This window comes from Lolium rigidum, chromosome 1 (assembly GCF_022539505.1).
Source record: "Lolium rigidum isolate FL_2022 chromosome 1, APGP_CSIRO_Lrig_0.1, whole genome shotgun sequence".
NCBI classification, from domain to species: domain Eukaryota; kingdom Viridiplantae; phylum Streptophyta; class Magnoliopsida; order Poales; family Poaceae; genus Lolium; species Lolium rigidum.
Window position 1 is genome coordinate 194,133,990 of NC_061508.1, and position 13,931 is coordinate 194,147,920.

Here is a 13,931-nt window from a genome sequence, read left to right on the forward strand (position 1 = left end):
AATTTACTCGCCTTGAGTCCGAAAATGCTCAGCTCCGAAAGGCCATCAAAGTTTCGGCTGACCAAGTGCTGGAGGCTAACAAGCTTACAGCCGATGCTCAGAATGAAAACACCTTGCTAAAAGATGAGCTAAAGAAGCTGAAGAAGAAAATGAAGGATGAGCAAGAGGCCAGGCGTGAGGCTACCATTGCAGTCGATGAAAAAGAAGGCGCTCTCCGTGAATCGATCACGAACTTGCTGAGTAAGTTCCTTTTTGCATGGTATCTTTCCAATACTATCTTCTGGATTGCTTATTCGTGTCTTTCCAGATGCCACCGATATGCCTATCAATCGTGCTCGCAAGCTTCGGGAGGATTCAATGTCTGGCGCCCTTTCGCTTGTTACTGACTCCAATGTCCAAGTCCTTGGCCTTTTGCAGAAAACCAAGGGGGCTCTGTCGAAGCTATTCTCGATGATATTCCCGAAGGTAAGCCAAAAGAAGACCCTTGGCGAAATGGTAGAGACTTTCTTCGTCGACTCTTCCGAGGGTATAAAGGTACTTAAGCGACGCTCCCATCTGTTTGGGGCGGTTCTTACCTTCCAACTGCTGATGGGGCACAGGCTGAGTTCAGATTTGGAAAAGTTGTCTAAAGCACTGTCCGTAGATGACAACAATTGCCTGGTCAGTCTTGAGCCTTTCAAACAGTCGGCAGTGATCTGAGCTAGCCAGCTTCTCAAGCTAGTGGATGAAGAGAAGACCAAAGCTGCGCCTAAGGCTGCACCTGATTCATCATCGACTCAACCTTGAAATATCTCTTGCTCCATTATTGTAATTATACTTGATGTAGTTTAATCTAGCTTTGCTTCGTACTGGCTCTGTTGCCAGTACCAACAATCTTCTGGATGTAATATATGCACTCCCGATGGGAGTTTTTATTCATGCTCTTCTGAGTTTAAAAAACTGTGTTGCAGATTCCTTCAACTTCTTCTCGTGCTGACTCTTATTTGAATCCTTCGGCTGTCGATGAATCTGAACTTGTTCGTCGTTTGCGCGATCAAATTTCTCGATTGAACAAAGACATAACCAATCTTCACGCCATGGCAGCATTGGTGAAAAGGAAGAGTGAGATTGCCACTGCAATCGAGCAGCATGCTCTAGATCGCCTCCGGGCTGCTACTGAGAGGTTAAGCTGTGAGTACCTGAACCCCTTCCAATTTTCATCGTTTTACTTGCTAAGTAATCTTTTGCTGACTATTTTTTGTATTTCAACAGTCGTGGCTTTTGATGAATCGGAAGAGAACAGGCGAATCCACAAAAAGATCGAAGCAATGACCGATGTCTCTCACCCGAAACATGAATTGGGGTCGAATCGACCAAAAGTTGTAGCCGTGGCTAAATTTGAGCATCGGGTGGAGAAGGTGCATTATTATTTTGACAAGTACCACGTTCATCTCTCGATGGTATGGAAAACCTTGTTTCCACTGGACCCGGCACCTGAAACTTTGTCTGCTTTGTTCACTCGATTCAAGAGTCCTGAGAGAATTCGATTGCTGGTGCGGAAGGAACTTCTTGCTGGAGCCGAACTTGCACTTGCCTCTGTTTTAGCCTGCCATCCGACCTTAGATTTGGAGATCATAGCAAATGCTAATAGGAGATTAGACCAGTATTACTCCATAGCCAGACACCCTGCATATACTATTATTTCTTGGATGGAAACAGAAATTGAGAGGGATTTGAAGGCTCGAGAAGACCAAGAAGCCCTATCATGAAATTATGTATATATAACCTTGCGCTGCAAGGAGTAATCTTGTGTGTACTTTGATGTGTTACCTCATTTGTTTTTGAACTTGTTAGCTCGATGAAAAAGTTTTTGTCGGGGCGGCTGAGTGATCAAGTCAGCCTGCTCACCCGACGACTCCGTTGTAATTTTCATTATTTGCAGAGTCGATTTGTATGTTTTGTAAGAGCGACACCCATCATATGAACGAGGGATTTAGGCGCTTTATGTATTTGGCTTCGTCACACGGTGCACCGGTATGAGCCTTTTTGTAAGTAATATTTTTCCATCGACTGCAGCACTCGCGAATTATCTTGAGGCTTGGATGGTTTATTTCATCGCGATAATCATAGCTCCCGATGGGAGTATTAATTAATTATCGGTATTGTAAGTATCCCTCGAGTGTTATCGAGTTTGGCCATGTATCATGTAATTATAGCTGAAGCTCCCGATAGGAGTAGTTAGCTAATAAAAGAGGACTCGAACAATTGTTCGAGTAATGAATTTAATAAAGATAGGAGCGCAATCAAGAATTTTATTCATAATATGTGACAGACTGAGAAGCCTTCATGTAGCGAATAAAGAGTAGATGTCTCCTATGAGTAAAATCGCCGCAGTTGGGCGACGTTCCATGGATTGTCAACGTCCTTGCCCGAAGCAGGATTCTTGAGTCGATAAGCTCCTCCTGGTATAACTTCGGTGACTATGAATGGCCCTTCCCATGGAGACTCAAGTTTCGAAGTTCTTTCTTGCTTCATTCGTAACACCATGTCACCAATGTTGAAACCACGATTGCGAACTCTTCGACTGTGGTAATTTCGAATTGCCTGTTGATATACAGCCGTCCTGGCTAAAGCAATGTCTCGAGCTTCATCAAGAAGGTCTACAACATCTTGTAGTGCGATATTGGAAGTTGCCTCTGTGTACGCAGTCACTCGGGGAGCTTCAAAACGAACATCGGCTGGTAAGACAGCTTCGGCTCCGTGCACGAGGAAAAATAGAGTATATTTGGTTGACCTGTTTGGTGTAGTCCGTAGGCTCCATAGCACCAATGGCAATTCTTCAACCCAAGCTCCAGCTGCGCCTGTCAGACGCTTTTTAATGCCATCACATATTAAGCCATTTATCCTTTCGACCTGACCATTGGTTTGAGGATGTGCAACCGAGGCAAATTTAAGCTTGATATTACCATCATCGCAGAATTTGCGGAATTCCTTGGAATCAAAATTACTTCCATTATCTGTAATGATGCTGTGAGGCATACCGAAGCGACAAGTTATTCCTTCGAAGAACTTAACAGCAGTTTTGGCTGTCGGATCTCTGACTGGTACGGCTTCGATCCATTTAGTGAACTTGTCGACTGCAACCAATAAGTAGGTGTGCCATCCTGGCGATGATCTCGGCAGCGGACCAACTTGATCAAGTTCCCATTGTGCAAAAGGCCAAGCCAAGGGTATTGTCATTAGGTCTGTTGCAGGTGCGTGTGGTTTTGGTGCAAAACGTTATCAAGGATCGCACTTTTTTACCAAGTCTCGGGCATCATACGCGGCCGTTGGTCAATAAAACCCTGCTCTAAAAGCTTTGGCTACAAGGGCCACAAGTTCCTTCATGTATTTCCCGCATAAGAGCTTTTCCATCGTCAATGGCGATACATCTTTGAAAGATACCAGAGATGCTGCGCTTGTAAAGTTCGCCGTCAACTATAGTAAAAGCCTTAGATCGTCGTATGATACGCTTGGCTTCTGTTGGGTCATCTGGTAGTTTTTGCTCCATCAAGTATGCTAAAAAAGGCTCACTCCAAAGAGGTTCAAGGAGAAATACTTGCTCTGTTGGCTGTAGTGCAGGACCTTCGGCATCCTCTTTATTCGCTGAACTATCAGTCGACACTCCCAGAGGTGCCGATACTTTTTATTTAATTGATCTTTGAGCAATAACTTCATAAAATACTCCATCTGGGATAGGGGAACATGTGGACCCTATATTTGCCAGAGCGTCGGCTTCCTCATTGTTGGATCCCCCGATGTGTTTTAGCTCGCACCCTTCGAATTTGGCTTCCATAGATTGATATAGTTGACAGTAAGCGATCATGTTATCACTAATTGCATCGCATAGATTCATCGACTGTTGTACCACAAGATTTGAATCACCATAAATCTCCAGGCGGGTTGCTCCACATGCCTTAGCCATACGCATCCCGTGCAACAGCGCCTCATATTCTGCTTCATTATTTGTCGGTAGCGAAAATTTCATCCGCAAAATATATCTCATTTTGTCTCCCTGTGGTGAGATCAATATTACTCCTGCGCCTGCACCTGTACTTCGCTTTGATCCGTCGAAGTACATTTGTCAAGGATCCAGACATGTCGGGTGCTTCTGGAGTTTGCGATTGAATCGAATCAGCTAAGAAATCTGGGAGAACCTGAGATTTGATTGATGTCCGATTGACATAGGTTATATCGTGTGGTGCTATCTCGATAGCCCATTGAGATACTCTACCCGTCGCCTCCGGGTTGGTGAGTATATTCTTCAATGGTGCTTCGCTTACCACAATAATCGGGTGCTCTGTGAAATAATGTCGTAGCTTCCGTGTTGTCCTCCATACGACATATGCTAGCTTCTGGTGATGAGGATATCGCTACTTTGCTGGGGTGAATACCTCGCTGAGGTAGTAAACAGGTCGTTGCACACCATGAACTCTCCCTGCCTCTTCTCTCTCGACGACTAAGACCGTGCTGAAGACTTGCACCGTTGCAGCTATATACATGAGCATTGGTTCTTTTTCATGCGGAGTCACAAGAACCGAAGATGTCGATAGTATCGTCTTCAATTTATCGAATGATTCCTGCGCCTCGGCTGTCCACTCGAATTTTTCCGATTTCTTCATCAACTGATAAAAGGGCAAAGTTTTTTCTCCTAACTTGGCGATAAATCTGCTAAGTGCTGTCAATCGCCCTGCCAACTGTTGTACTTGGTGCAAATTTTTTGGCGGTTCCATGTCGAGGATAGTTTTGATTTTCAGATGGTTGGCCTCTATTCCTCTAGCTGAGATGAAGTACCCGAGCACATGTCCTCCTGGCACCCCGAAAAAATATTTCTTTGGGTTCAGCTTTATTTTGTATCCGTCGAGATTATCGAAAGTTTCGCGCAGGTCGTCGCGTTTTTGGTTTTAACCACGATATCATCGATATAGACTTCAATATTCCGACCAATTTGTTCCCGAGACAAGCTTGCATACACCGCGAATAAGTCTCATGCCAGTGGGTATGAAAAATCTCCAACCCAGTGCTACTTATCGGTATCATAGGAACAGAAGTTTAGGGATGAGAGGGATACGTGCGAAGAATCGACAACAAACAGTATGTCCGTCCTTGTGGGTTGTGGCCGTCGGCGTCCGATGTCGGGATCAATTTCTGCGATTTGGGAGCCGCCCAGGCGAGGCGAAACGGTTGGAGGAGGGCGGCCGTGTGGTGTGGCCCCCGGTGCAGCCGAAGCGTGACGCGGCGCGCCAAGGCAGGAAATTCCGCACCGCACGCCACCCTCACCCCGTAGACCGACCGTAGTGGTATAATTCCCTTGGCGGGAAGGGAATATTCGGAGAGCTACGCATAGCAGACTGCCCACTAATTCTCGCTTTGCCCTCCGTTTGGTCCGCTATTACAGCAGCTGCCCTCCTTGCCCTGGCGCGTATAGTATACTCCTCCATCACAGGTATCCGCGTGTGCCACGAACTTGTTCGTTTCAAAGGGAATTTTCAAAACGTTTCTAATCTCAAGTGAAAAGTGGGCTACAGATCTTTTTTTTTTGTGTGTGTATGTGTACGTGTGTAATAGTTGGAAATTGGAGCCGTACCTTTCCTCACCATCAGAAGAAACGTACTGTAGGAGTATTCAAATCCACGGGTTTGGATTGGAGTTACGACAACCAAAGTAGGGTCCTAATCGGAATCCCGGCTTCTGAAGGCATCATCGTCAGTAGAATGAACGCATACGGTGCATATATTGCTGAGATTACACATCACGAAGAAGCAGAGCCCTAGTTTTGGATATATTTCATCATCTCTGTATCGGTTACCTCATGCTAAACAAGATCGTTGGGTTTTGATTTCGTTCTTGTGTGATTCCCTCGTGTGCTAAAGAATTGCGGGTCAACTCCACGAGACCACGCGTTGTGGCTCAAGGACTTGTATAATACACCACCAAGATTCAGTGAGATTGATCGAGTACTATAGTACATAAACGTGCTCCAACTAAAAAGGAGGAATTCCTTAATGAGCACCCACAACAAACAAGAAAAAAAGGAGTTCCTTTTCTGTTGAAACCTCGTGGTGCCTATTACAGTCATCAAAAAACAAAAAAGACATAAACACCTCCAAAAAAGGGTATTATGGTCCGAGGGCAAAACCGTAAATAACCCTGGAAACTTTGGCTTGCCATCTGAATAAATGCGAGCCAGCCTCCTCGCTCGGACTCCACACGAACCACCCAAAACTCCCGAGAAAAGAACAGGAAACGCAGCCAGGCTCCAAGGGGAAAGAAACGCCTTCCTTCTTCCTTCTTCCTTCCTTCCCGGCAATCTCCTGCGCGTGCGCATTTCCTGCTAAACCCCAATCAAACCTGCCCCGGCTCGCCGGAAGTCGGCGGAGGACTCTCGCGGCCCCCTCAGAGGTTCGTTTCTCGTCGCGAATCCCTGTTTCTTGATCTCCTTCTTCCTGCTGATCCTTTACTTACGCCAATCCGCAAGCTCTGTTTTCTCCCGGATCGTTTGGTTGTTAGTTGGAGGTGGGTTTTCTTGGGAGGTTTCGATTGGATTCATGGATTGGGCGCACCGCAGGGCTTGGAGTTGGGGGAGAATTTAGTCCGATGTTTCATGGGGGAGAGAGGGAGGGTAATCTCTCCTGTTGTTTTTCTTAATTTGAGGAGGTTTATTAGGTGCCTTGTTCCGCTGAGTATACTGCCTTTGTAGCCGTGGATGTATAGTTCGAATAGTGCTAACTTTTGGATTTGGAATATTGAATAGTTAACTTACTGTGATGGAGACTCTGAATCTTTTATTCAGGGAGGTTGAGGTCAGGCTAGCTTTTTACCTGCATCTACTCAGGAATCTCTATAGCTGTACCTGCCCTGCTTAATAAACTCAAGTCTAAGTCGAATGGTTGCCACGCATTTGCACTAGATAATAATAGGGCTAGGGGTGAATAAATATTTATTTTTACTTGGTGGAAATTCGCTTTGATTTGTGGTGTTGGAGATAAGAATTGTGTGCCATGTGCATGCTCAAACTCACAGATGGCATGATCTTGGTTATTATGCGGAACAAGATCAACAATTGTGTCTGCTTTCAGTGATCTAGTGGATGTCCTGTAGTACTTGCCATCATTAAGCTGGGGCTAGACAATAGGTGGATCAATTCGTTGCCCAAAATGCTTTGAATTATTAGATGCGTCAATTTTGCCCATGTTTGGGTGCCAACAAAATTGCTCAAATTTGCACTAAGATTAGTGGGTTTAATGTTCCATAAAATGAGTTGGATCATTGGGTGAATCAAATTTCCCCATATTTGCACGGTAACCAACACAGTTGCATTTGGATTAATGGTTTAAAGTTTTGTTCTAAAGCACGATTGATTATGAATGTTACCCTAACTATTAAGAGATGTATGTATGCATGGCCTCAGTTATCAAACTTACAAAAATTCAGTAGACTCCATTTGCCCACTGTCTTACATCCTCCTTTGATGCTTTCAGGTGGTGATTCATTCTTGTATTGTATCCGCGAGTGTGCGTCTGCTCTGGCCTCTGGCACTAGCTGCAGTTTAAACGCTACCAGCGGTCCTGTCATCTCATGGCTCAGCCTCATGAGACAACGAGCAGGAAACCTCCTGGCCTTCGGTTATTCAGAGGTGCCAAGGCATTAAGAAATTACCAGACGCTCGTCTTGGTCCTTACATTCTTGGCATACACATGCTTCCACATGACTCGGAAGATAACAAGCATTGTCAAGAGTGAGCTTGATCCCCAGACGAGGGTGGGATCTGCGTGGGGGCGGTTGCACACACGCAACACTCTCAACGTCGGTTGGTATCCATTTAACACCTCTGATGGTTCCGCTTTGCTTGGTGAGATCGATGTGGCATTCCTCGCGGTGTATTCTCTTGGGATGTTCTTTGCCGGGCATCTCGGTGACCGCATGGACTTAAGGATCGTTCTGACAATTGGCATGATTGGGACTGCCATATTCACTGCCCTCTTTGGTGCTGGATATTGGCTAAATATTCATAGCTTTTACTACTTCCTGGTCTTTCAGATGATTTCGGGCTTATTTCAATCATCTGGGTGGCCTTCGGTTGTTGCAGTTGTTGGGAACTGGTTCGGGAAGAGCAAGAGAGGATTGATTATGGGTATATGGAATGCACATACTTCTATTGGAAACATATCTGGTTCACTGCTTGCTGCAGCTCTGCTTAAGTATGGATGGGGTTGGTCATTTGCCATCCCCAGCTTTATCATGGCTCTTGTTGGGTTGGTGGTCTTCTTTTTCTTGCCAGTTAGTCCTGAGGTAATGGAGATAGATATTGATGATGGGGAGATTAACTCAGACAAGGATACTGCCAAGGAGCCTCTTTTGGAACCAGGCCAAGAAGAAGTGAAACATAAGGCAATAGGATTTTTAGAAGCGTGGAGGATTCCTGGAGTTGCACCTTTTGCTCTCTGCCTCTTCTTCTCCAAGTTGGTTGCATACACCTTCCTGTATTGGCTACCATTCTACATCAGCCATACACGTAAGTCTTTTTATTCATCTTTCAAGTCTATTGACATTGTTTCCTTTGATGCTTCGGCATCAATTGAGATCCTCCTTTTTTTTGTTATAAACAAACCGTGCATCAAGTGTCCATTCCTAATAGGCATTCACTTGTTTCAGCTATTGGCAATGAGTACCTCTCTGATGCGATGGCTGGCAGCTTGTCAACAATCTTCGACGTTGGAGGTGTGTTGGGAGGAGTCCTTGCCGGTCACATCTCCGATCGCCTAAATGCACGAGCAATCACTGCTGCAAGCTTCATGTACTGTGCGATACCTGCCCTCTTCTTGTACCGCACATATGGAAGCATGTCCATGACGTGGAACATTTGCCTCATGTTCATCACCGGCATGTTTGTCAATGGCCCTTATGCACTGATCACAACCGCAGTGTCAGCTGACCTTGGCACTCACAGCTCGTTGAATGGTAATTCCCGGGCACTGGCTACCGTGACAGCAATCATCGATGGGACAGGGTCGGTTGGCGCCGCTATCGGGCCATTGCTGACAGGATACATCTCAACAGAGAGCTGGAGCGCTGTCTTCACAATGTTGATGGCAGCCGCTCTTCTTGCTGGGCTCCTCTTGACACATCTTGTATGTGCTGAGCTAAAAGGAAAGCTCTCCTCCAGTGTGAGCAAGTGCGTAGCTACCTGCTCAGATGAAGTGTAAGCCTCAAGTACAATCTGCCCATGCTCAAGATAGGGTCTGTGCATTGGAAACAATTTTTGTAGTTCCATCGCCTTCTCGATCGTCCATGGTGAGTTTGAAATAAGAAAATGGATGGGGTTGCTCCACACAAGCTCCAGGAAGGAATGCGTAGCAGAGGATAGAGAAAGTATGTTCAGATTTATTCCTTCAGATTACAAGATAGGTAAAAACACCTCAAAGTATCTGGGCCCACATATAGGTTCTTTTTAGGCGCCTTGTAAATACAAATTGGGCAATAAGGCTGGGCCTGTGTTTGCTTGTATGACTACATATTTAAGATTGTACTATGTAATTGTCCAATTAGTGTAGATAGAAGGGGACATCGTCCCTTTATATATACAAGAAAAGTGAGACCTGAGTCTATTTGCTGGCCATGCTTGGTCCCGTTTTGTATGTGTAAATACAGATATATCATACAAATTGGGCAATAAGGCTGAGCCTGTATTTGCTTGTATGACTACATATTTAAGATTGTACTATGTGATTGTCCAATTAGCGTAGATAGAAGGGCTCGTCGTCCTTTTATATATACAAGAAAAGAAGAGACCTGAGTCTATTTGCTGACCATGTTTGGTCCTGTTTTATATCTGTAAATACAGATATATCTAGTTGAGAAGTTTGGTAAATTTAAGACTTGAGGTTTCCATTTATGATAGTCTTATTATTCAACCTCTGCCTTTTGTTTATCCTGCTGTTGTTAAGGATTTTTGGCTCCAAATCAAAAGGCATTCTCCAAACCCCCATTGAATATTCAGATGGGTAAGACACTTTGGTGTGGAAACTAACCCCTACGGGTGAATGTACATCCAAGAGCGCCTACAAACACTGTTCCAACAATCTCACTTGTAAATGTGCAAGTAGATTCTCCAAACATGTTAACCAAACTGTGCTAGGCGTGGCTGTGTACAAGATGAAATGTGTCTATTCTTTCCCTGCCCATTTTCTAAAGCTGCTTGGTATTGTCATCCTTGGTCAATTCGAACTGAAGCTCTTGCTGTATTACACCATACTGTTCCTCAAATGATACAGGTCTTGCTCTCTTTGGGTCATCCCCAAATATATCTTACTAGCCTGCACACGTTCCTTTGGTGTTTGTGGAAAGCAAGGAATGATTGACTCTTTAACAGGAAGCACTCACAGCCTACCATGTTTCAAATGCCAGTATGCAGGGCTCGAAGCTTGAAGACCGAAGCCCACACAATGATCATTATCGTAATAGAGTAGTCAGGTCGCCACAGCTCCATCAATCTGGAACCATGTTTCAACTTCCCTCAGGTCCCCACGGCAACACCATTTTCTATGATGTGGTGTGGAAACTGGAGCAAAACAATGACTCGGCTTCGGCAGGAATTGGTATCTTCATACAAATGGAGCACAATCAGCACTGTAAGCAGATGTATATCTCGGCTATGTCACCTCCGGCGCTCTCACCTTTGCAAGCTGAAGCTTATGGTCTTGAGTTGGCCACCAAGCTAGCAGAAGTTCTTCAACTCAGAGAACCTCGGTACTACACAGATAGCTCTGTCTTGGCGTCAGCCGCCGATGCTCGCAACATCACCGAGGCTCCAGGTCACTGGCTGATACGAGCACATATTGCAAGAATCCAGGCAAGCAGCTCCTTCCACGTCAACAGGATTGCTCATCTTCACAGGATTTCAAATCTCAAAGCACATCATCAGGCTAGATTATAGCTATGAAAATACAGACTAGATCCTTTGTGATCAGATGTCTTTGTTCTCGTACAGGTCAGTGCCCAGCTAGGGACATCCTCGATGTCTGTTGCGTGGACCCTTTTAAGCTACTTTCTGTAAAATGTGCTTAATATAATAAATCAATCTTTCCGTTAAAAAAAGAGTTGAGGTTTGAGGAAAGTGTTGTTTCAAGGGGAAACAATGGTGTGCATTTATCTGTTCATCTGTTTTCAGATTTGATAGAAGAAAATAATTGAGGTATCTGCTGTTGAACCGAATAGCTTGAACCAGCATTTGGGCATCTGTTTCAACAACTATGTTGCTCATCCCCCACGGCTGAGCGATTACCATTTCTGGATTGTAGGGATAGGACATCCTGACTGAAGAAGTCGTGGAATTCACGTGCTGACCTTCTAATCAGCGTGACAACCTGGTCATGAGTAAAAGGATGCCGCTCAGCGTTTACCTTGTTCCTCGTTGTCCACCAGTTCCAGAGGAGAGAAACCCATGTCAGTCAGACGCCACTCTTCCAGTGTCAGCTCACTCCAAATCTTCTTAACAGTCCTCGTCCAAACGGTGGCAAACTGTTGCCGCTGTGGGCAATACGTGCGAATCCTGAATTGATTGCCAGTTGAAATGGTGATGGGCAGTGCTGGTTCCAGACCCAACAGCACCAAATCTTTCTGAACTTGGGCTTAGTGTGTATGCGGAATTACCCGAGAACTAGATGATAGCTAGTGTAGTAGTTTTCTAGTAGGAAAACTGCAAACGCAGGCCGAGTTACATGTAGACTTTTATTTTCAAAAAAAAATCGAAAATCATAATTCTAAGTTTCAAAAAAAATCTGAAAAACAATCCTGGATGTAGACAATGATGAATCTACAAAAGTGCAAAATCTCAATGTGAAATATTTTGTATTGTAGACTACATAAAAATGACAAAATCTGACAGGTTCTATAGTTTTGAAATTAGCACTATTCACTATTCTCAGATTCACTCATTTGTCATTTTTGTATAGCCTAAAGTGCTAAGATTTCACATTGATATTTTGCATGTTTGTAGATTTCATCATTACCTACATCAATGATTTTTCAGAATTTTTTAAAACTTAAAATATGATTTCAAATTTTTAAAAATAAAGAATTACATGTAGCTCGGCCTCTATTTGTCCACTCTCTCTTGTAGTAGTATATACATATGCGGTACTGAGCGTGGCTCCTTCTGCTTGGTGCCTACAACTGGACTATCATTTCAACTTGCAAATTTACAGACGGGTACATATACAACGGGCCACATATTATAGTATAACATAATTCCATGTCAAGAAGACACATAATTCCATGTCAAGAAGACACAAGAACTCCTTCCCTGCATGGCTGCATAAGGGCGCTCCCTCAAGCGCCTCGACCGCCAAAGCCTCGGCCTCCGCCTCCGCCTACACCTCCCCCTCGACCTCCCCCTCGACCTCCAGCGCCTCTGATTCCTGCTCCACCATTGAAGCCGGTGTAACCTCCTGCATCACCACTGCCTCCGTCTCCGTGGCTGCGGCGACGCTTAGGCATCTCGTCGCCGCCGCCGTCAGCGCAGCCAAACACGGCGATGGCTACGATCGCCACCGCTGCCACGAACAAGAAAAAGAGACCTGCGACGGTGCCGGCGGGGAAGCCTCTGACCGCGCCGAGGCGCAACATCGTATTAGCAGCTCGAGATTCTTGTTCGTGAGATAGGAGTAGGACGGGTTGGTCGGCTACTATTTGAAGGCCTGAAAACTGTACGTGCAGAAGCTAATTAAGCAGATATATCAACTATACTGCCCCTTCGCGCCTAAGAAATCTCAGAAGTCTTCGGATCTTGAGTTTACCATACACTCGTCATTGCGTCGCTATACGCAGATATACTTCCACGTGCATACCGAGGGCCGCCCAGTTTATATACAATCTTATCTTGGTAATAATTTGAATTTATCGATTGATGGTGCTTACTTAGTTAGGCGTAGAAGATGGATAGATCGATGTGGCATTGTTCTGTATGCACGTTGAAGATTGTATATGGGCTGGCCAGACTGACCGAGTTTGCTGCATATCGCGGTCATGATGAATAATCTTGCAGCGAATGATAGATTATAATACAACCAATATGGTTGTAATAACATCTTATATCACGGGAGGGAGGGAGGGAAGGAGGGAGTAGATGATTAGAGTTAGGTGCATCTTGCATATTTTAACCCCTCGTAAACTCACCAAGACAATAAAAAGCTTCGGTACATTATTATACTAGGAAAAGGTCCGCAAAGATGGGATCTCCCTTTGGAGCAGGAAAAGAACTTGCAGTTATCCTTCTGATGTCCTGGTTATTTTCATGACGACATATGAACATAGTGTATAATATAGATGCAAGTGACTTTTGGCACGATCCCACTTGACACTGTACTGTAAATCCGTATGAATTTAGCATCATGTAGAAACATGAACACATGTTGCAGGATCCCTTGTTACTTCAATGGCCTTAGTGTCTTAGTGACAGCCAAGCTAAAGAGGTACAAGTCTGTTCAAAGCCTTTGAAACAATACATATACCCAGGGGTGTGCAAAACTGAAATCGGTGGAAACAGATTCAAACCGGTTAGTAGAAGAGTTCATTTCCTTTCATAAAGCAAATCTCCACTTCCACTTTAGTGCAAAAAAAGAATGAACTAAGCTTCCAGTCAAACTGTGTTTTCCCACAGCCGAGCCACCCTCCACACACTTGCTTGGTTCAGAGTTTTTTTTAACAAGGCAAAAAGACTTCCCATTTTCATTAGTAAAGCAGAAGTACAAAGTTTGACCAGTTTATTATCAGGAAACCAGTCGAAAACCAGTTCAGAGTATATTTTGAGCCTGGGTAGATTAATTATTAGTCTACCACCACTTGGACAGTCAAAATATTACCATGTACTAGGGAAAATAATGACTAGATCTTCCACGGACTGGAACAGCACA

The 13,931-nt window shown here is 44.6% G+C and overlaps 1 protein-coding gene across 1 annotated transcript; it reads left to right on the top strand.

Annotated features, from left to right (window-relative positions):
• The first annotated feature begins 7,434 nt into the window (after positions 1-7,434).
• On the top strand, positions 7,435-9,575 carry LOC124687193 (putative glycerol-3-phosphate transporter 1). Its single transcript, XM_047221010.1, has 2 exons — positions 7,435-8,533; positions 8,674-9,575. Exons 1-2 carry the CDS (start codon positions 7,597-7,599, stop codon positions 9,222-9,224), a joined length of 1,488 nt encoding a protein of 495 aa, XP_047076966.1. The 5' UTR covers positions 7,435-7,596; the 3' UTR covers positions 9,225-9,575.
• Positions 9,576-13,931: the final 4,356 nt, after the last annotated feature.